General features: G+C 41.8%; 1 protein-coding gene across 5 annotated transcripts in view; it reads left to right on the top strand.

Annotated features, from left to right (window-relative positions):
* Positions 1-2,175: 2,175 nt before the first annotated feature.
* Positions 2,176-22,758, top strand: part of CHRNA5 (cholinergic receptor nicotinic alpha 5 subunit) — a 29,385-nt gene continuing 8,802 nt past the window's right edge. For 2 of the 5 annotated variants that reach the window (XM_030931597.1, XM_030931601.1), the window contains exons 1-2: positions 2,176-2,494; positions 18,799-18,950. In XM_030931597.1, the coding sequence (XP_030787457.1) occupies positions 2,389-2,494; positions 18,799-18,950 (258 nt within the window). In that variant the 5' untranslated portion in view covers positions 2,176-2,388. Of the gene's footprint in view, positions 2,495-18,798; positions 18,957-22,758 lie in introns of all 5 variants that reach the window. The other 3 variants (XM_030931600.1, XM_030931596.1, XM_030931598.1) reach the window with 2 other exon arrangements.

Raw genomic sequence — 22,758 nt, forward strand, 5'->3', positions numbered from 1 at the left:
AAAAAAAAAAAAAAAGACATAGCCGTTAGACTGAGAAACCCATTATCTAGTAGAGAACATGATTATAGTGAAATAGATAAAGAAAAGGCAAGTGGCATTTGAAATGAGCCTTGAAGAAAGGGTGGGTTTGGATATTCAGAAAAGGGGAGAAGGAAGGACAAGTGAAGACAGGAAAGTGTAATAAAAATTCTACCATCTTCAGAGGAAAATGTGGTGTCTGGGATGCAAGAACTGTGTAATAGTCCCTTTGGCTAAGTCTCAGAAAGTTGGTAGATAGAGGCCACTTAGGGGGAACTTTGTAGGTGGTGGCTGCAATAACAGTAGCAATTTTCATGGTCATTTGATCAGCTAATGTCTCCTAGCAGTGTGAAGATGTCTGTTATCAGAGTCAGGTGTAGCACCGCATCCAGCAAACATGAGAAATTGGCATATCCCCCTGGAAAAACCATCTAAGATGTAGACGTTATATTCTGATTATTTGCTTGGATTTTAAAATGCCCTACAAATGACATGCTTTGCCTTTCACTTAATAGCGACAATTAATAGTATTTTTCATAGATTATGTAAATAACCATCATTCTCATGATTATTGATATAACATCTAGGAGTTCCAATTATACTTCCAGTGGCTCCACTAACAACCATTTCATTCCAGTTTTGCCACTGACAAGTACTGTGACCTTCAGCAGTTATTCAACTCCTCTGTTTCAAATCAATTAGCTGTAAAAGCAGAATAACACTTTCAAGTCATCCAAACACTGTTAGGATGAATTGCATAAGTGCCTATAAGTCCCATAAATTCTTCAGAGTAAAACATAAATTTGCAGTGAAAAGATGATAGGTACTGTCTTTCATTTCTGTGCAGAAGTACAATTAATTACTAACCCTAACCGCGGTTAACCATGTCTTGTGCATTCCTTTTCTGTGGCCCCTTTCTGTAAGTCCTGCTTAAACAGATTGGCTCCATTGGATGTAATTCTATTTTTCTAGCTGTGGTTGGACCTAAGAAGAGCGTCTTCACTGAATTTTGCCGTTTAGATTCTTTGCAACCAGGTTTAGTTTTTCACAGATTTACTAGTCTGGAGGTTGGAGTGAAATTTCTGCTCACAGTGAGTCTTAGAGGTGTCAACTCCACAAAGCATACTGTGAAGAGTCAGCGGCTCCCTCTGCCACTGAAATTTAAAGATAATTCGCCTGAATCCCTTCAGTCAAACGAACCTCTCTAATCAATTATGGACAGAGAGGATGAAATATAGGGTCTGGAGGGATTCGAGACGGGTTTCCAGCAGTCAGCACCAATCTCCACTGGAGCTGCTAAGTGTCTGTAGCAGATAGCGTCACTAATATTTACAAATGTTAATTGATGGCAACACGGAGGGTGATGCCCACGTTTGAGGCAACTGCATATCATTTCCCGGGATGGCTTGAGTGTCAGAGCTGTACCTTCCCGAGTCCTCTAGTTTATCTGCCTCGGTTCCTCGTTTCCAGACGAGGAAACAGGCCCAGAGAGGAAGGTGACTTGCCCAGGATTGCCTCGCTGGGCCACAACACAGGTCTCCTGGTGGGGACCCCTTGGCTGGCACGACAGCCCCAGGAGGCAGTCAAGCTGCGACTGGTACTTTCTGGTGAGAAAGACTTGAGTAGGCAGCAGGGCCCATGGAGAACTCTGCAGCCCGGAGCAAGTCCCCCACCACTGTGATTCTGCCCCAGCTTCCCGCTTGTTTCTTTCGCAGCTCTGATCACAACTTGGAATTACTTTATTTACATTTTCTGTCAGCTGGGAGCAATCTGTCCCTCTGCTTCCCTTTTGGTGCTGAGCACAGAGCAGACATCAATGAATAGCTGTTATCTTAAGGTGTGCAGTGACTTGGCCAAGGACACCCGGTGGTTAGAGAAGGACGCGCCTGCGATGCCAGCCTAGAGTCCTTGCCTTCCTGGAACTCTGCTCCAGGTCGCGCCTGCCAGAAGCAAGGCCTGGAGGCGGGGGCCAGGGCGATGGGGCGGGGCCAGGGGTGGAAAAGGAGGAGCTAGGAGCAGACAGGGTTGGGCCAGAGGCGGGGCCGGGGGGGAAAGGCCTGGTGGGGATCGGAGGCGGGGCTATGAGTAGGCCGGACAGGGCCAGAAGGAACAAGGCGGGGATTGGGCGGGGCAAGAGAAAACAGGGGCGGGGCCAGGCGCCGCGAGCTTCTACACGCGTCCCCAGCCCGCCTGAAGCTGCTAGGCTGAGGCTGCTGTCCCGGCGGGATCTGAGGAGCGGAGCGGCGCCTCTGCTGCGTCTGCCCTCGTTTTCTCTCACGACTCACACTTGGTGCTCCATCCCCCAAGAGTCCGCGTTCCCCGCACGGCGGTCGAGAGGCGGCTGCCCGCGGTCCCGCGCGGGCCGGGGCGATGGCGGCGCGGGGGTCTGGACCCCGCGCGCTCCGCCTGCTGCTCTTGGTCCAGCTGGTCGCAGGGTGCTGCGGTCTGGCGGGCGCGGCGGGCGGCGCGCAGGGAGGTAAGCCCGGGCGGCAGGGGGTCGGGGCGGGGGGCCGCGGGCCAGAGCGGGGACTGGCCCGGCCCCCAACCGCGGTGCCCAGGAAGCCGCCAAGCAATGGCCGCCGGAAAACCTGGTTGCGAGGCGAGGTGGGTTTTTTTCTCCTGGGGGCTTGGAGTGAGGTTTCAGTTTAAATGCCCAGATTTCTTCCTTTAAATGCAGAGAAAAGGCCACTTGGGTGGGTTTTCGTTGTTGTTCCACGACCTGCATCGCTGGAGACTACGAGGCTGGCTTAGCGTGTACTTTCACACAACTTTTTCAGTAAAAGATGCCGCTGTTGTCCAGTAGGGCTTTCCTGTCGTGGTGGCAGCCAGGCTTACCACTTTGTTGCCTATTCACGGGATATAGAGACTCTGGGTGTTATTCTAGGGGTTGGGACTTACCTTCCACCTCCTGCCCGCCTCTTCCCCAATTCCTGTCCCCCACCCACGGCAGCATTTGAAAACCTTTCCTTTCTCTGGAGATGAAAAGTGTGTGTTGTAGCAGCCTAGGCGGCCGACTTGCCTGGCTTCTGGGCTAATCGTTTGCATCCAAATTTCCTCACTAGCTCCTGAGAGCACAGCTTTTTTCAGCCTGATGTTTTTCAAGAGGTTTTGGACAGGAATGGAAACAACAAAAGAAATCGCGTAGTCCCACATGTTTCAAGTGCCTGGGAAAGTTTTAGAGTCAGTTCTCTCAATACCTTGAAGAAAAATACGTTTGTGGAGCAGCTATGGTGTGATCTAAACATAGAAAGCAAGATAAGCAAGATATGATTGCAGAAGTTCACTACGTCTGTATTTCAGGTTTCATGAGTGAGTTTCTTAAATAGGGGAAATATTGCAAGAACCTTTTCTTGCCTTTCCTTTGTTAAGGTTTTTAATTTATGGTTCCTGATTTTAGGAAGTAATAAGACTAGAATAAGTCATTGCAGGATGTATTGCTTAGTGTAGACCGAAGAGAAATAAGATGGAGGGTGATTTAAACAAATTAAGAGAATCCTGGGCAGAGAGAGTTAAACAGAAAGAAAGGAATGTGATGTTGGAGCCAGGCATTTAAATTATGGCTCTGGTGCATCCTGCCTGGACAAACTTCTCTCAGATCTTTTCCTTCTTTAAGAAATGGGGGTAATCGTGCTTACCTCTCAGAGTTCTTTTGAGGATTAAATAATGCATATAAAATGCCAGGCACAGTGTCTGACACTCGAGAAAATGGTAGTTCTCTACCCCTTTTGATGAAATTGAACTTTAAAAATCTGTTTCATTTCTTTTAATATAAAACACTGTAGCCAAGCGTTAAATAGTGTAAATAGCTATCCCCCTTCATGCATGGTGTTCAGTAACAAAGTGAAATTGATTAGTTCCTGCTTTCTGCCCCACTTAGTTAATATCTCTCTCATAATAACCATCTGGTTGTATTGCACTTAATGTTTCCTCCTTGTTCCACGTGAGCTCCTTAAGAACTGTGATTCTTGTTTATCTTTGTATCCCCAACACCTACCTTACTGTAGGAGCCCAGTGAAGGTTTGCGGAAGGAAGGAGTGGAACAGTATTACCTCTCTGGATATTAGTTTCCCCATCTGTTTGGTGAGGGGCCATTAAAGGATTCCCCCTTCCACCTCGTAAATTGTAAGATTCTTTGTGCTCTTAGAAGTGATCATCTTGAAGAACAAAGTGATATTGAATAGATGATGTAATTGCACACTTACTCTTAACTGTTAATATGCATTTGTGTACAGCTGTCGTTGCATGTGGGTGGTTGAAAGTACTGTCTGGAAATAGGAGACCTGCCACTGACTGTCTGTGTTTCCTTGGATGTATTACTTGACCTTGCTAATTCTTTATTTCTCTCTCTTTAAAATGAAAGGGTGGTAGTAGATGTTTTTTAAGTCAACTTTAAGTTTTTTAAGTTCAAGTATAATTACCTTTATTTTTACAATTTATTGTTTTCATATTCGTCTTAGGTTCTTAATAGTAACCTTTCTCTATGGTTTTCTGTGAGCCAGTCCCCAGGTAAAGAGAATATCTAGACAGCCAGCAGGCATTATTTGACTGATGAACAGTCACAGAGCTGTGGAGAGTGGCTCAGGAGACAATTAAAGTATAATAAAGTATAATGAACTAGTACATTAAGATAATACAAGCATTTTAAACTGACCTGTGATTGGGACAGTGATTATGGAAGTTAGATAATCATTAACTATCTAATTATATTTCTTAGCTATGTGACATTTTAAAGCTGATGGTCGTATTTCTTAGCTGTGTGACATTTAATTTTTTTAATTTTTTTAAAATTTTACTTTAAGTTCTGGGATACATGTGCAGAACGTGCGGGTTTGTTACATAGGTATACATGTACCATGCTGGTTTGCGGCACCTATCAACCTGTCATCTAGGTTTTAAGCCCTGCATGCATTAGGTATTTGTCCTAATGCTCTCCCTCCCCTTGCCCCCAACCTCCCGGCAGACCCCGGTGTATGATATTCCCCTCCCTGTGTCCATGTATTCTCATTGTTCAACTCCCATATGAGTGAGAACATGCGGTGTTTGGTTTTCTGTTCCTGTGTTAGTTTGCTGAGAATGATGGTTTCCAGCTTCATCCGTGTCCCTGCAAAGGACATGAACTCATTCTTTTTTGTGACTGCACGCTATGTGACATTTTAAATGGTTGAAACTTAATTAGTGTATGTAGTGGCTGAAAATAAAGTAATTCGTAGAAAATGAGAGCTATCAAAGATTTTTTTCCTCTCACCTTTAGTCATTTTCATTAACATTTTCAGAAGCTAACAGAAGTACACACATAGTGACTGTCAGTTTTACTTTGGTTATGTATGTCCTTACATAAACTTTATACACAATTTAATCTGCAATTTAAAATTAGTTTGATTTCCAAGAATTACTAAATATGCTCTATGAACTAGACTGAGCAACTGGAGGGCAGGATTTCATTTGTCTGTGTATTTCCTGATACATTGCAGATGTACCTGTATTTATTAATGTAGCATATGGGCTAAACTCTGAGGTTTTCAGTCAATTGTAAGAATAGCTTTTTTTAAGGATGAGTTCATGTCCTTTGTAGGAACATCGATGAAGCTAGAAACCATCATTCTGAGCAAACTATCGCAAGGATAGAAAACCAAACACCGCATGTTCTCACTCATAGGTGGGAATTGAACAATGAGAACACTTGGACACAGGGTGGCGAACATCACACAGAGGGGCCTGTTGTGGGGTGGTGGCGGGGAGGGATAACATTAGGAGATATACCTAATGTAAATGATGGGTTAACAGGTGCAGCACACCAACATGGCACATGTATACATATGTAACAAACCTGCATGTTGTTTGTTATGCAGAACTTAAAGTATAATAATAATAAAAAAGAAAAAAGAAAAATATCAGCATTGATATAAAGGAATTAATGCCCCAGACCATTAATTCTTGGGCTTCAGAGGGTTTCTGAAATAAAAATTTGCTTATAAAAAATAGCATTTTTTTTCAACCTATAATCTACAAATTAGATCTAGCAAGTAATTTTTTATAATTAGGACTTGAAGTTTTTATTTCAGTAATTTCGGTGCAGAACTTTTTTTTCTAATAGCATTATTTTTCTTCTCAAAGCATTGGAATTAAATTATCAGATGATAGTTTAAGTTCACTCTTAAACAAGCATGTCTACAGTTAGAGTTGTTAAATACTGGAATTTTTTTTTTTTTTTTTTTTGAGACAGAGTCTGACCCACCTGCCTCGGGTTCCCAAGTGCTGGGATTACAGATGTGAGCCACTGCGCCCGGCCTGGAATTGTTTTTGAAAGAAGTTTGGGATTTGTTTCTTTAGACATCTGTTCCACAGAACAGCATGGGTATAGTGTTTTTTTTTTTTTTTTTGGAGACAGAGTCTCACTCTGTCACCCAGGCTGGAATGCAGTGGCATGATCTCGTCTCACTGCAATCTCTGCCTCTGGGTTCAAGTGATTTTCCTGCCTCAGCCTCCCAAGTAGCTGGGATTACAGGCATGTGCCACCATGCCTGGCTAATTTTTGTATTTTTAGTGGAGATGGGGTTTCTCCATTTTGGCCAGGTTGGTCTCGAACTCCTGACCTCTGGTGATCTGTCTGCCTCGACCTCCGAAAGTGTTGGGATTACAGGCGTGAGCCACTGCGCCTGGCCTGGGTATAGTTTTATAGTGACAACATGATGGAAAGGATTATTTAAAATTATCCTTTTCTGGCCGGGCACGGTGGCTCAAGCCTGTAATCCCAGCACTTTGGAAGGCCGAGACGGGCGGATCACGAGGTCAGGAGATCGAGACCATCCTGGCTAACACGGTGAAACCCCGTCTCTACTAAAAATACAAAAAAAAAAAAAAAAAAAAAAAAAAAAATTATCCTTTTCTGTTCTACGATGAAAAATGTTAATTTAGATGTTTTGTTCTCCTTTTGAGGAAACATGATGTTGTTTGTCCTACTGTGTTTATTTATTTATTATTTTTACTGAGGCAGAGTCTTGCTCTGTCACCCAGGCTGGAGTGTAGTGGTGTGATCTTGGCTCACTGCAACCTCTGGCTCCTGGGTCCAAATGATTCTTGTGCCTCAGCCCCCCAAGTAGCTGAGATTACAGGTGTACCACCACACCCAGCTTTTTTATTTATTTATTTATTTATTTTAGTAAAGACGGGGTTTCACCATGTTGGCCAGGCTGGTCTTGAACTCCTGGCCTCAAATGATCCGCCCACGTTGGCCTCGCAAAGTGCCAGGATTACAGGCATGAGCCACCACATCCAGCCCCTCCTATTGTATTTCATTCAGTGACTTCATGCTCTTCTCTTCCAAAGTGTGATTATAAAATATAGCCTTTTACCAGTAAAAATAGGAGTTAAATATGAATATTTGAATTCTGACAAAAAAGATGATATGAACTGTTAGGTTTTATTTTTCTCTGGTTTTATTTTCATTTTTATTTTTCAGTCAACTATATATATATATGGAATTAGGCAAAACTCTTTCCTCTAGGTCAGGATTTCTCAACCTCTGAAATTTTGTACTGGATAATTCTTTGTTGTCAGAGAGGGGGCGTCCTGTGCCTTGTAGGATGTTTAGCAGCATACTGTTTTCTAGCCATGAGATGCCAGTAGCACCCACTGAAAAATGTCTCCAGACATTGTCAGATGTGCCCTGGGGGCAAAATTGTGCTTCACATTCCCTACCCCTTGAGAGCCACTTCTCTAGGTCTTGTTGACCAGGGCTTCTGAAACTTAGATGTACACAGGAATTCCCTGAGAATGCAGACGCTGATCCAGTAGGTCAGAAGCAGGGCCTGAGACTCTGCATTTCTAACAAGCTCCCAGGTGATGTGAATACTGTTGAGTCAGTGTATCACAATTAAATAGCAAGGTTGTAGAAAATTCCACATTCATACCAATTGGGTAAACTCTCAAGGGAAGCTGATGAAAGTAATTATGAAAATAGTGAATTTACAGGGAATTGTAGCCCAAACAATGTAAGGTTAATAGAAGCTAAGAAAACAAGCATTATCCTGCTATCTTAACAAAGCAACTGTCTTCACTTTTCCATATTTTCTTCCAGTGCTTAGTATTCATTCATAATTGGACATCTCTAAGGGGGAAATTTGCAAGCGTCTTTTCAAGGTCATACAGGCAACCTCATGCACCATTAGGTGTTTTATTCCATAATACTGTAAATATACTAGCTTGTAATACATATTTATTGCCTGTTGAGAGATCTATAGCCCCAAGTTAAGATAATGAACTCTGCATTTACTCGATCTGATGATGCTCAGCGTTTTTTTTTTTTTTTTAAGTGTGCAAGTTGTCTCGTCTCCTTGAGAACTATTGACTGCACCTAAATTAATACCACCTAAGGTCATTCATTTTCTTACTGCAAGTGTTCTGAGAGTCAGGGTAAGATATTAAGTTTACTAAAGCATAGCAGTTGCAGTGTAACTTTATCTTATAATTCTGTGATAAAAATCAATATAAAATATAATGAAAATCCTAGAGTGAAAAAAAATCCCTCTATATTTTATCTGTAATACTTAATGATTGGTAAGCATTCTTGTTTGTCACATGGAAAATGTTGAATATAGTACGCATTTCCCCTCGTTTACAAATGGTTATGTTCACTGCTTTATCTTGCCGTTGCTTAAAATAGCCCTCCTAGGACTGCTGCAAAGAGGATTTTTTTTTCAAGAGTACAAGTCACTTTTTGCTAACTTATAAAAAGATACAAGGAGACTTCAGGGGTAGATTAACTGCTCCAGGAATGCCTTGATTATTAATTGGGGAGGTATAATATACATCACTCTTCAAATCTTTTTTAGATATGTTATCTTATTTCCTTCTTATGGCAGCCTGTGAAGAAGAAAAGGAAGCTATTGGCAGCACCTAGCAAGATTTAAAATGTGCATCCCCTTGACTCAGCAGTTTTACTTCCAAGAATCATTGCTATAGAAATCTGTGCATCAGTATGGAAAAAGAGATTTTTAATTTTTAATTTTGAATAATTTAATTTTTAATTATAGCATTTTTCCCGTTGTAGCATTATTAGAAATAACTAAAAACTGAAGAGTATAAATGCCAGTCAGTGATGAAATCTTAAATAAAGTCTGATGCACCCATAATGAAGATCACTTTGCAGCTTATGAAGGAAGACTGAAGATGGTTGGACATCTACTGGCATATAATTTATACAGTTTTGTTTTGTTTTGTTTTGAGATGGAATTTTGCTCTTGTTTCCCAGGCTGGAGTGCAGCGGCATGATCTCGGCTCACCGCAACCTCTGCCTCCCGGGTTCAAGCGGTTCTCCTGCCTCACCCTCCCAAGTAGCTGGGATTACAGGCATGCATCACCAGTCTGGCTAATTTTGTGTTTTTAGTGGAGACAGGGTTTCTCCACGTTGGTCACGCTGGTCTCGAACTCCTGACCTCAGGTGATCCCCTGCCTCAGCCTCCCAAAGTGCTGGGATTGAGTACAGGGGTGAACCACCACACCCGGCTGGTATATAGTATTGAATGAAAAAAAACAAGTTGCAGAACTTAGAGGAAAACATGTTTCCATGTGTGAGTGAGCATGCATGTAATTTAAAATATCTACACATCAAAATTAACAATGGTTACCCTTGGAGGGAAGGGGAAGGAGAGGAGGAGAGGGAGAATTCTTACTCTTTTTTTTTTTTTGAGACGGAGTCTCGCTCTGTCACCCAGGCTGGAGTGCAGTGGTGGGATCTCAACTCACTGCAAGCTCCGCCTCCCGGGTTCACGCCATTCTCCTACCTCAGCCTCCCCAGTAGCTGGGACTACAGGCGCCCGCCACCATGCCCGGCTAATTTTTGTGTTTTTAGTAGAGACAGGGTTTCACCTTGTTAGCCAGAATGGTCTCGATCTCCTGACCTCATGATTCACCCACCTCGGCCTCCCAAAGTGCTGGGATTACAGGCGTGAGCCACCACGCCTGGCCAGAATTCTTACTCTTTATGAGCGTCTGGATTTGAATTTTGACAGTGATCACACATTACTTTTGCAATTATAGCATTATTTTGAGAAAAACCAAAATAAATCTGGGTCCGAGGTCTACTTCTGCTGCTTATTAGCTACTAGTGTTACAACAGTGGTTTGCAAAAAGGGTCAGTTTTGCTCCCCACTCACCAACATTTGGCAATGTCTGGAGACACAATTGGTTGTCACGTGGGGTGGTGATATGTCTAGTGGGTAGAAGCCAGGGATGCTGCTAAACATACAGGGCACAAGACAGCCCTCCACAACAAATAATTGTCCAGCCCAAAATGTCAGTAGTGCCAAGTTGAGAAATCCTGTGTTAGAGCTGCAGTGGTATTGGAATATGCAGATGATGCACTGTGCAGTGGCAGGGGCACCATTCTCACTGTGGGGTGTAGTTTGCATAGCCATAGAATTACAAGTATGATATAATAAGGTAAATAAATGTGCAAGTTTGTACCCCAGGAAGACAGCACCAGGTCTTTGTTTTCTGCTCTCCCTCCAGCATCTGGCACAGAGGTTGGCACAGTAAGCAGGTAGTTGACATTTGTTGAATTAATGAATGAATTGAACGAGATATCACATTAGGCTCTAGTGTGGCTAAGTTGTAGCAGATGCTAAATATTTAAGAATAATTTATGGCAGAAACTTAAAATTATAGTTAATGTCTGTTTCTATCTGCAGGTTGGCTAAAGACTGCTAATATCCACATTTGGCTGCTGACTATGTTGGCTGACTTTTTTTCCAAATCATTACCTTTTGATAAGAAAATCATGATTCTTCATGGAAAAATGCCAGAGCAAAGCACTATCAAATGTTCCTAGAATTTTTTTTTTTTTTTTTTGACAGAGTTTCACTCTGTCACCCAGGCCTGAGTGCAGTGGCACAATCTCGGCTCACTGCAACCTCCACCTCCCAGGTTCAAGCGATTCTTCTGCCTCAGCCTCCTGAGTAGCTGGGACTACAGGTGTGTGCCACCACACCTGGCTAATTTTTATGCTTGTGTTTTTAGTAGAGACAGGGTTTCACCATGTTGGCTAGGATGGTCTCAAACTCCTAACCTTGTGATCCGCTCACCTCGGCCCCCCAACGTGCTGGGATTACAGGTGTTGAGCCACCACGCTCCCTCAGGGGGAGGCCAAGGCAGGCGGATGGATCACCTGAGGTCAGCAGTTCGAGACCAGCCTGACCAACATGGAAAAACCCCGTCTCTACTAAAAATACAAGATTAGCCAGGTGTGGTGACTCATGCCTGTAGTCCCAGCTACTCAGTATACTGAGGCAGGAGAATTGCTTGAACCCGGGAGACAGAGGTTGCGGTGAGCCGAGATTGCACCAATGCACTCCAGACTGGCCAACAGGAGCGAAACGCCGTCTCAAAAAAAAAAAAAAAAAAAAAATCCTCAGGTATCTTTTTGGCTACATACTATATTTAGTGAAGAAGATTTTTTAAAAAAAACTTAAACTACTTAGACACTACCCAACATAGTAAGATAATGTACTTTATTTCATTTGATCCAGATGAGAGTGAAGCAGATAAGCAGAGGTTCTCCTTTGTACTAATGTTTTATAATGGAAAAATAAAAATGTTCACAAGAATGGTCCAATGTAATGAATTAAAAAGTTGTTGCCATACCCATTTAACAATTATTGACATATTGCTAACAGATATCCTTATTTTATATGGGCTAGAAAATTATGGGCCAGACGCGGTGGCTCACACTTGTAATCCCACCCAGCACTTTCGGAGGCCGAGGCAGGTGGATTTGTTGAGCTCAGGAGTTCAAGACCAGCCTGAGCAACGTCTCTACAGAAAAATTAGCTGGGCATGGTGGTACATGCCTGTCGTCCCAGCTACTCGGGAGGTTGAGGCAGGAGGATTGCTTGAGCCCAGGAGATCGAGACTACAGTGAGCCAAGATCGTGTGCTGTACTCCAGCTTGGGCGACAGAGTGAGACCCTGTCTAAAAAAAAAAAAAAAAAAAAAAGGGAAAAGAAAAAAAAATGTGGGTTATGGAGGTTAACAGCTAATCAGTGGTGCCAAGTATTCAAGTTAAGGTTTTCAGCTTTGCCGTTCTGTGTCCTTTCCTTTCCACCATACTAAAACTAAGAAGCAAGGTTACATTTCTTTGAAAATAAATGTGGTTTCACCAAACGATTTGACTGTGATTTTTTTTTTTTTAAATGTCATTCTCCCAGTTCCTCAAACTTTAGGCAATGAATGATAGTTAAAATTGAATTTGTAAAACCAAAATATAAATATATAAAAGTGTTAGTGATATTACTCTATACACATTTATACCTTCGTTAGGTATTCAGCTTAGTTTTTCTCTTAGCAGCTGTACTTTTAACTACTTTAGAAGAATTATCCCATTAGATTTTTTTTTTTGTTCTTATCCTATTTTTAGTGTGCTTCACTGCTTGGTTTCCTTTGTTCTTCTGAGATATGTGGTTTATATGCTATTAGCAGGTTGTATTATAATTACTATTATTTGGTTTCAAGAATAGAGACTTGAGGAAAGCTTTATAGTGACCCATCATTGCACTGTGTTAAGAGTACCTACGCCGGGCGCGGTGGCTCAAGCCTGTAATCCCAGCACTTTGGGAGGCCGAGACGGATGGATCACGAGGTCAGGAGATCGAGACCATCCTGGCTAACATGGTAAAACCCCGTCTCTACTAAAAAATACAAAAAACTAGCCGGGCGAGGTGGCGGGCGCCTGTAGTCCCAGCTACTCGGGAGGCTGAGGCAGGAGAATGGCGTAAACCTGGGAGGTGGAGCTTGTAGTGAGCTGAGATCCGGCCACTGCACTCCAGTCTGGGCCACAGAGCGAGACTCCGTCTCAAAAAAAAAAAAAAAGAGTACCTAATGTCACAAGCACATTCTTCCTTTGTATTTTTGCAAAGTTCCATTGGCTAGGACTGTCTGGAGACAATCTTTGTTGGTCTGTCGGTTACCATTACTTTAGCAATCATTTATGGAGGAATAAGAACGACCCTGTGCTGGCACTTATATCTACACTTTTAGCTAATCCTTACAATAACCTTATAAGGGAGGTATTTTTTTTATACCTATGTTACAGATGAAGAAAAGTCATCTGCAAAGTTGAGTAACTTATCTGTCTTTTTGGTTATAGCCAGTCCTATTAGGTATGAAGTGCTATTTCATTGTGGTATTGATTTGTGTTTTCCTGATGGCTAAAGGTGTTGAGCATCTTTTCATATACTTACTGGCCTTTCATTGGAGAAATGTCTAAGTTAATTTAGATCTCTTGCCCATTTAGAAAAATGGATTATTGAATCTTTTTATTATTGATTTTTATAATAGTTCTTTATATATTTTAAATACAAGTCCCCTATCAGATATATGATTTGCAGATGTTTTCTCTGGGTTGTATATCCTTTTGATGTAAGGGATCTTTTTAAATCAAGTTTTTTGTTTTGTTTGTTTTTGTTGTTGTTGTTGTTTTTGAGATAGAGTCTCCCTCTGTCTCCCTGGCTGGAGTACAGTGGCACAATCTTGACTCACTGCAACCTCTGCCTCCCGAGTTCAATAGATCCTCATACGTCAGCCTCCCTAGTAGCCGGGACCACAGGTGCGCACTACACGCCCAGCTCATTTTTGTGTTTTCAGTAGAGACAGGGTTTGGCCATGTTGGCCGGGCTGGTCTCGAACTCCTGGCCTCAAGTGGTCCATTTGCCTCGGCCTCCCAAAGTGCTGGGATTACATGCGTGAGTCACAGCGCCTGGCCCAAGTCAACTTTTTTTTTTTTTTTTTGTGAGATGGAGTCTCGCTCTGTCATCCAGGCTGGAGTGCGGTGGCGCAATCTTGGCTCATTGCAAGCTCCGCCTCCCAGGTTCGAGTGATTCTCCTACCTCAGCCTCCTGAGTAACTGGGACTACAGGCGCCCACCACCAGCCCGGCTAATTTTATGTATTTTTAGTAGAGACAGGGTTTCACCGTGTTAGCCAGGATGGTCTCCATCTCCTGATCTCGTGATCCGCCCACCTCGGCCTCCCAAAGTGCTAGGATTACAGGTGTGAGCCACCGCGCCCTCCCCTAGTCAACAATTTTTAAGACAAGAAAGGGGAAGAAAATTAAAATGTAATAATGTAATAAGGCCGGGCGTGGTGAATCTTATAGCACTTTGGGAGATTAAGGCAGGAGGATTGCTTGAACCCAAGAGTTCAGACCAGCCTAACCTGAGCTACAAAAAGAGACCCTGTCTCTACAAAAAATAAAGAAATTAGCTGGGTGTGGTGGAACATGCCTGTAGTTCCAGCTGTGTGGGAGCTTGAGATAGGAGGGAGGCTGAGGTGGGACGATTGCTTGAGTCCAGGAGTTTCAGGCTGCAGTGAGCCATGATGGCGCCACTGCACTCCAGTCTGGGTGACAGGGCGAGACCCAGTCTCAAAAAAAAAGAAAAAAAAAAAAAAAGCGATTACTGTCATCAGCCTATATGTAGTGCTATAGCGATGCCAGAAAAATGTTCGTTTTGAATAGGATGAGCAAATGTTAACTATTTAAAACAACCTTTAAAAAGAACTTTTCCATTTAATTCAGTTTCTTTAGAATTTAGCTCATATATAGTGTCAGTCTTTCCTACCGGACTGTAAATGTCGATGTTGTCTGTTTTGTTTCCCAGTATGTTCCCAGTGCCTGTCTGATGTTTGTTAAATGAATGAATAAGTAAACATCAACGTGGGCTAGAGCTATCAGGGGTGTGGCATCATTAAGTTAATCTAGAAAGTTGTCACAAGATGGAAGATGTTATTGTGACAAGAGCATGAAGCCAAGGGTGCCCCTCAGAGCTCTGCAGTTAATGAACTCTGTAGCAGCAACCCTTCTGGTCATACATATATCCTGATTTGTAAAATGAGGGGATGCATTGGATTGTCTCCTTTTTAACACGCTGAGGTTTGTGAACAGTGTAAACTTAAAACATTTACAGCCAGATAAAAAAGCATGACTGCTAAGAATTAGGTTTTATGCTAAAATACCTTTGACATTTGCACCAGATACTGCTATAAAGTGTCATAAGAAAATGGTATTTCCAGTATGGGATGTATTGCGAAGATATTCACAAAGCAGTATCTTGAAGATTCTCATTAGGGAGAATGTTGAGATTAATTTAGTATTTTATTTATACCCTGTCTACTTTCTTTCAAACAAGATTTGAGATAGCAATTCAAGCTAGTTTTTTCCCCACTCAGGCAAAAGTTCCTTAGATGCTATTGAAAGACATTTTAGGCTGGGTACAGTGGCTTACACCTGTAATCCCAGCACTTTGGGAGGCAGAGGCAGGCAGATCGCTTGAGCTCAGGAGGAATTTAAGACCAGTCTGGGCAACATAGTAAAACCCCATCTCTACCAAAAATATAAAAAATTAGCCAGTTGTGGTGCATGACTGTGGTCCCAGTTACTCAGGAGGCTGAGGTGGAAGGATCGCTTGAGCCCAGGAGGTCGAGGGCTGCAGTGAGCCAAGATTGCACCATTGCACTCCAGCCTGAGTGACAGAGACCCTGTGTCCTAAAAAAAAAAAAAAAAAAAGATTTTATTTATTAATACTTTTATCTTTTAACCCTTAAATTTTTGGTATTTGAGGGACTATAATTAGGATTGGAAGAGGAGAAATGGTTCAATAATGCTATTTTAACTTGAAGCTCTAAAATTAATGGCTTTTAAACAATAAGAATGACTCTAGTGTATAATTTTCTAAATGAGTCTAAATATCTTCAATGCTGTGCATTTCAGCATAAGGAGATTTATAGGTGTCACCACACAAACTCCATAGTATTTGTAGATTAAACTAAGTATCTTAAACTAGTTACTGTCTGGGGCAGTGGCTCATGCCTGTAATCCCAGCACTTTGGGAGGCTGTGGCAGGAGGAACACCTAAGGTCAGGAGTTCAAGACCAGCCTGACCAGTATGGTGAAACCCCATCTCTACTAAAAATACAAAAATTAGCCAGGCATGGTGGAGTGCACCCGTGATCCCCGCTACTCGGGAGGCTGAGACAAAGAATCACTTGAACCCGGGAGGTGGAGGTTGCAGTGAGCCAAGATCACACCACTGCACTCCAGCCTGGGTGACAGAGCGAGACTCCATCTCAAGATAAATAAATAAAAAATAAAATAAATATTTAAAAAAAATTAAACTAGTTATTCAGGGAAGCAGGACACAAACTCTTGAGGAGTAGGTTATTTATGAAGAACTAGGCAGCAAAGGAGAACTGGGAAATAGGTTTCCTCGAGCTAGAGTACCTGGGTATTCGTTCATATCTCTGCGTGGAAAACATGGTCTGTCATCATAAAGAGAAGATTTTGTGAAAGTGTTAATTTCTCTCCAACCATTTCTTTTAGGTTGGAGAAGAACCATCACTAGCTACTGTAATCCTTGTGTGTATATTTGCTGATTAATAAGCCAGTGACATTTTTGTTTCAAGTAAAAGTGTTTTTTTTCATAATATTATTAGTCTTAAGTAAATGTCATGCTTGCTTTTTATACATTTCACATTTCCTTAAGTGATCCCAGGCCAGAGAACACTGAAAACTCATTTCTTCAGAGAGGCTTATTCGAGCTCTGTAGGAGTATAAACATAACTGTGATCCCCAAATCTAACCAGTCTTTGGCCATGGTATCCAAAACATTTTATATTTTGACTTTTTTTTTTTTTTTTTAACAACTTAGGTCCTAAAATATATTTTTTTTTGAAGAAAAAAGTTTATGTTAGTATATTTAGTGGCACGTTTCCTGATTTTTGAACGGGAAATCCTCCTCTTCATTTTGCATTGGGCCTTGTGAATTATTTAGCCAATCATGCTCACATTCACACACAAACATACATACGTTTATTTATTTATTTATTTATTTATTTATTTATTTATTTATTTATTTGTGTTTTGAGACAGAGTCTCGCTCTGTTGGCCACGTAGAGTGCAGTGGCATACTGTAGGCTCACTGCAACCTCTGTCTCCTGGACTCAACCTATTCTCCTGCCTCAGCCTCCTGAGTAGCTGAGATTACAGGTGTGTGCTGCCATGCCTGACTAATTTTTGTGTTTTTAGTAGAGACAGAATTTCACCATGTTGGCCAGAGTGGTCTCAAGCTCCTTACCTCAGGTAATCTGTCTGCCTCGGCTTCCCAAAGTGCTGGGATTACAGACATGAGGCACCGCCTATTTATTTTCTTACTGATCTTGAAATAAACCTTTCTTGACTCTTTATCCTCAGTATCCCTATATCAGCGTAACTTTTGAAAGAGGTCATTCCTGTCTTTGCACTCTGTCTTAAACATACTCCAAGTCAACTCTCTTCTCTTCCCGTAGATGGCGTTTGTTAGATTCATCGTCGACCTCACTGTTGCTAATCCAGCACTCAGTTCTCAGCTGCCTCTCCATGGCTCACCAGTAGCATCGAACAGATTGGGAGGCTCAACCCTTCTTGCTACATTTTCTTCATTTAGCTTCTAGGACAGCATGCTATCTGCTATCTTTGAGTTCTTCCTTCCTTATTCCCTAAAAAGCAGTTTTATACAAATGTTTTATACAAATATAACAATATATTACACAAATATAGTAGCAAAGTATGTCAAAGCTAAATAAGTCACTCAATATTTATATATTTCTTATTAAGATTATGCCAATAAGGTCAGGCACAGTGGCTCACATCTGTGATCCCAGCACTGTGGGAGGCTGAGGTGGGCAGATCACCGAAGGTCAGGAGTTCAAGACCATCCTGGCCAACATGGTGGACCCTCATCTCTACTGAAAATACAAAAATTAGCCTGGCATGGTGTTGGATACTTGTAGTCCCAGCAACTCGGGAGGCTAAGGTGGGAGAATTGCCTGAATCCCAGTGGCAGAGGTGGTGATGAGCCAAGATCACACCACTGCACTCCAGCCTGGGAGACCAGGTGGGACTCCGTCTCAAAAAAAAAAAGATTATGCAAATTAAAGCAATTTTAACATTTATAATTGATAAATGAACTTTGCTTTAGTGTATCTGTTTTCTAGGTTTAGAATTTCAAGATAACTCCTGCCACCCTGGCAATTTAAAAGCTTTTATTATTTAGATTTGAAATTATTCTGTATTGAGTACTGAATGTTTCTTAAGGAACTCAGCATATTCCATAGTCAGTATAATTTAAGACATATCTGAGCCAGAGTGTCCCTTATTCGATCAGAAATACTTATATTAATATTTCATTTTATTTATTTATTTATTTTATTATTATTATTATTTTTTGAGACGGAGACTCCCTCTGTCCCCCTGGCTGGAGGGCAGTGGCGCGATCTCGGCTCACTGCAAGCTCCGCCTCCCGGGTTCCCGCCATTCTCCTGCCTCAGCCTCCCGAGTAGCTGGGACTACAGGCGCCCGCAACCGCGCCCGGCTAATTTTTTGTATTTTTAGTAGAGACAGGGTTTCACCGTGGTCTGGATCTCCTGACCTTGTGATCCGCCCGCCTTGGCCTCCCAAAGTGCTGGGATTACAGGCGTGAGCCACTGCGCCCGGTCAATATTTCATTTTAAAAGCTGCATTAATAATAGCCTAAGTTGTAGTTTGGTTCATTATTAATAATGCTGAACTTTTTTTTCCTATTTTTTTTTTTTTTTTTTTTTTGGAGACAATCTCTCTCTATGGCCCAGGTTGGAGTGCAGTGGCCTGATCTTGGCTCACTGCAACCTTTGCCTCCTGGGTTTGAACTTTTGTTTGAAAGTATAGGGATCTGTGGGAGAGAAGCCAGTACATTAACTTTTAGAAATTTGTTATACAGGATTATCTGAACCTTCTTCTATTGCAAAACATGAAGATAGTTTGCTTAAGGATTTATTTCAAGACTACGAAAGATGGGTTCGTCCTGTGGAACACCTGAATGACAAAATAAAAATAAAGTTTGGACTTGCAATATCTCAATTGGTGGATGTGGTAGGTGTGCGTATCCTTCTATACTCAATTTCTCACAGATTTAGTGAGAGCCTGGTGTGTGGCTAGGCACTGTGCTAGGCACCAAGGATTACAAAGGTGATTGAGGCAGTCCTTTGCCTGAAGGAACTCACCAGGGTAAAGTAATGATTGTGTCACATACATGATAACACACTGTGTTTATATATTTTATAGTTTAGAAACTGTTTATCTCAATTTGGTAATTATAAGTCTATCTTTAACAAATTCAAAGATCTAAAACATTGTATATTCCTTAAATGTGTTAAAAATAGGTTCAAAAAGTTTAAGAGTAACTTGTTAGCTTGAAAGTAGGGAAAAGAAAAAAAAAATTTTACGTTTAGGAGAAAAAGTCCAAAAATAGAGTGATAGATTTTTTTTTTTTTTTTTTTTTTTTTTTTTTTTTTTTGAGGCGGAGTCTTGCTTTGTCGCCCAGGCTGGAGTGCAGTGGCGGGATCTCAGCTCACTGCAAGCTCCGCCTCCCGGGTTCCCGCCATTCTCCTGCCTCAGCCTCCCAAGTAGCTGGGACTACAGGCGCCCGCCCGCCACCTCGCCCGGCTAGTTTTTTGTATTTTTAGTAGAGACGGGGTTTCACTGTGTTCGCCAGGATGGTCTCGATCTCCTGACCTTGTGATCCGCCCATCTCGGCCTCCCAAAGTGCTGGGATTACAGGCTTGAGCCACCGCGCCCAGCCTAGAGTGATAGATTCTTAGGACCTAAAAGTATCACAAGAGATCATTATCTTGGGCTCACACTTAAAACATTTCAGAAATTTTTCCATGTGACATTCATAAGTAGTTCCCTTGATAAATTGTTCTTATTGCCAAGGGATTCTATCTATTTAAACTAAAACATTCATGCTAATTTTTAAACTAGTTTCTTCTTGTTCTGAATGTGTAAATCAATAATTATTTCCCTGTTGTGTTCCCAGAATAACCAAGTATATGTATACGTATATATATATATATATGTTTTAAAATAACATTTATAGATGTGCTTTGTGTTCTGATTACGGAAGCAATGGGTGATTTTTGTAGAGAATTTGGAAAGGGCAAAAAATTACAAATGAGAAGTTAAAAATTGACTGTAATTGTACTACCCGGAGATGACTAATATTAATAATTAGTTGTGTTTCTTGCCAGACTTTCTTTGTGTGTATGTTACAAAATTGGAATAATATTTTAGAAATAATTTGTTTACTGCTTTTTCTCTACTATGACATAATGAACATTTTCCTATGTCATTACATGCTCTTCAAATGTAATTTTTAATGGTTACATATTTCATCTATAATTTATTTAAGCATTCTCCCATTTTGAACAGAAGCTTGTTTCCAATTTTTCTTATTATAATTAACAATGATGAATATATTAGTATACAAATGCCTGAACATCTCCTTTCCTTAAGAAAGGCAGTTAGTGAACCAAAGGATATACCTTTTTCAAAGTCTATAGCTGTGTCATCTAACTGCTTCCAGAAAGGTTAATGAATATATATGGACTGTGCGCTCAGCCTTTGGCTAGTCATTATGGGGAGATTTTAAATGAAAATAGGAAAGTGGAAAAGTAAGGTGGTGGCCAGGCACAGTGGCTCACGCCTGTAATCCCAGCACTTTCAGAGGCCAAGGCGGGTGGATCACTTGAGGTTGGGAGTTTGAGACCGGCCTGGCCAATATAACAAAACCCAATCTCTACCAAAAATACAAAAATTAGCTGGGCGGTGGTCCGTGCCTGTAATCCCAGCTATTCAGGAGGCCAAGACAGGAGAATCGTTTGAACCCCGGGAGGCAGAGGTTGCAGTGAGCTGAGATTGTGCCACTGCACTCCAACCTGGGCAACAGAGCAAGACTGTCTCAAAAACAAACAAACAAACAAACAAACAAACAAAAAAAAAAAAAAAACAGGAAAAGAAAAGTAAGGTGGGTGGGGCTTGCTCTCAAAGATCTTTCTGGTTGAGGTCATTGGCACACAAATGGTGTAGAAAACTGTAGCACTAAATCATGATACCAGAAAGAGCTGGGAATTCAGATCTTGATGAATGACCTTATCAAAGAAGGTAGGGTAGATGAGGTGGCACCTGAGCTGGCTTTGTAGGAGGTGTAGGGTTTGACATGGCAGAGAGGAAAAGTATTTAAGTACAAAGGAACAATATAATGGTAGGTATGTGTGATAACTGAGCCTTGCTGTACAGCTGTTTAGATCAAAAGATGAATGTTGGGAGCCCTGGCATACAGGAGTGGTCTGACTAGATGGTGGAGAAGATGAGGAGGATCTCTGCATGCCACTTTGTCTTTGCTCCTGCCATGTTTACTTCTTGGGAGAGCTTTCCAACCTGCACTAGCCATTTATTATTCAAGGCCAAATTCATTTGTCAGACCCTTTGTGAAATCTTTCCAGACTACATAAGACAGCCTCTCCTGTGTTCAAACTTTTTTTTTTTTTTTTTGCACTTTAATATGGTGCCCATTACACTCACTGGTACTCATGTGCTCTGGCGTTTCATCTTCAAAACTAGGTGAGCTTTATTCCTTGTATCTGTCCTAGAGCCTAGCACCGTATCTAGTACATAGTAAATGCGGAATGACTGAGAGACCTGATAGGCAACAGACATGATCAAAGCAGTACTTTCAGAAGATCAGTAAAACAGTAATGTACATGATTTTGAGGAGTGAAAGAGAGACTAGAAGATGAGAGGCAAGTTAGAAGACCACACAAAAGGAGCAGGACTTGACCACTGAATATGGAGGGAGGTGTCACATTTTGAAGCCTAGGTGATTAGAGTGGAAGAGTAACACATTTGAAAAATACTGTCGGCCGGGCGTGGTGGCTCACGCCTGTAATCCCAGCACTTTGGGAGGCTGAGGCGGGCAGATCACGAAGTCAGGAGATCGAGACCATCCTGGCTAACATGGTAAAATCCTGTCTCTACTAAAAAATACAAAAAAATTAGCCAGGCGTGGTAGCAGGTGCCTGTAGTCCCAGCTACTTGGGAGGCTGAGGCAGGAGAATGGCGTGAACCCGGGAGGTGGAGCTTGCAGTGAGCTGAGATCATGCCACTGCACTCCAGTCTGGGTGACAGAGTGAGACTCCATCTCAAAAAAAAGAAAAAGAATCTTCATTGTTATGGGAGTAGGGCAGAGAAGATGATGAGTTTGATTGTGGTTTGAGGTGTTAATTCCAAAGGAAATGTTCACTAGCTTTTGGGAAGTCAAGACTGGCTCTGAGATGACAGATGAGAACAAGGATGTCCATCTGGAATTGCTGGCTTGGAGGTGACTGTTGAAAACTTTGATGAGTTTTTTTGTTTTTGTTTTTGCCCTTGCCTCTCACCTCCCACTTTGATGAGTTTTTAAAGTTAGTGGGAAGAGGAGGAACCTGATCCTTGAGGAACATTTGTAGAAAGTGGTAGAAGGAAGGGCTAACCAAGCAGAGAAGTTGGGGAAGGGTTGCTTCTTGAGAGAAGAGCCCAGAAAATGAAATGTCAGTGACTACAAACATGGAAGAGGACTGGAGTCGGGGGGATGAAGGGTGAGGGCCCTGGAGATGGAGAATGGAAAATTCACTGAATTGTGTCTGAGCTATTTTAGGTTCCTTTTATCGCTAAGCTCCCTGGAATCATATTTGGTGGATTCCTACCTTATTTCCCACATATTCTGTCTTTTTTTTTTTTAATCTCATTTTTGGCTTGTTTTGATTTTAAAGATAAAATCTTTTTATAAATATGATTACCCCTGAAACTCTTCTGCTATGCTTACACTTGTAGTTAACATTTTTCCATTTATTAGTGGTTTCCT

This window comes from Rhinopithecus roxellana, chromosome 5, assembly GCF_007565055.1.
Source record: "Rhinopithecus roxellana isolate Shanxi Qingling chromosome 5, ASM756505v1, whole genome shotgun sequence".
In the NCBI taxonomy this organism is placed as follows: Eukaryota; Metazoa; Chordata; class Mammalia; order Primates; family Cercopithecidae; genus Rhinopithecus; species Rhinopithecus roxellana.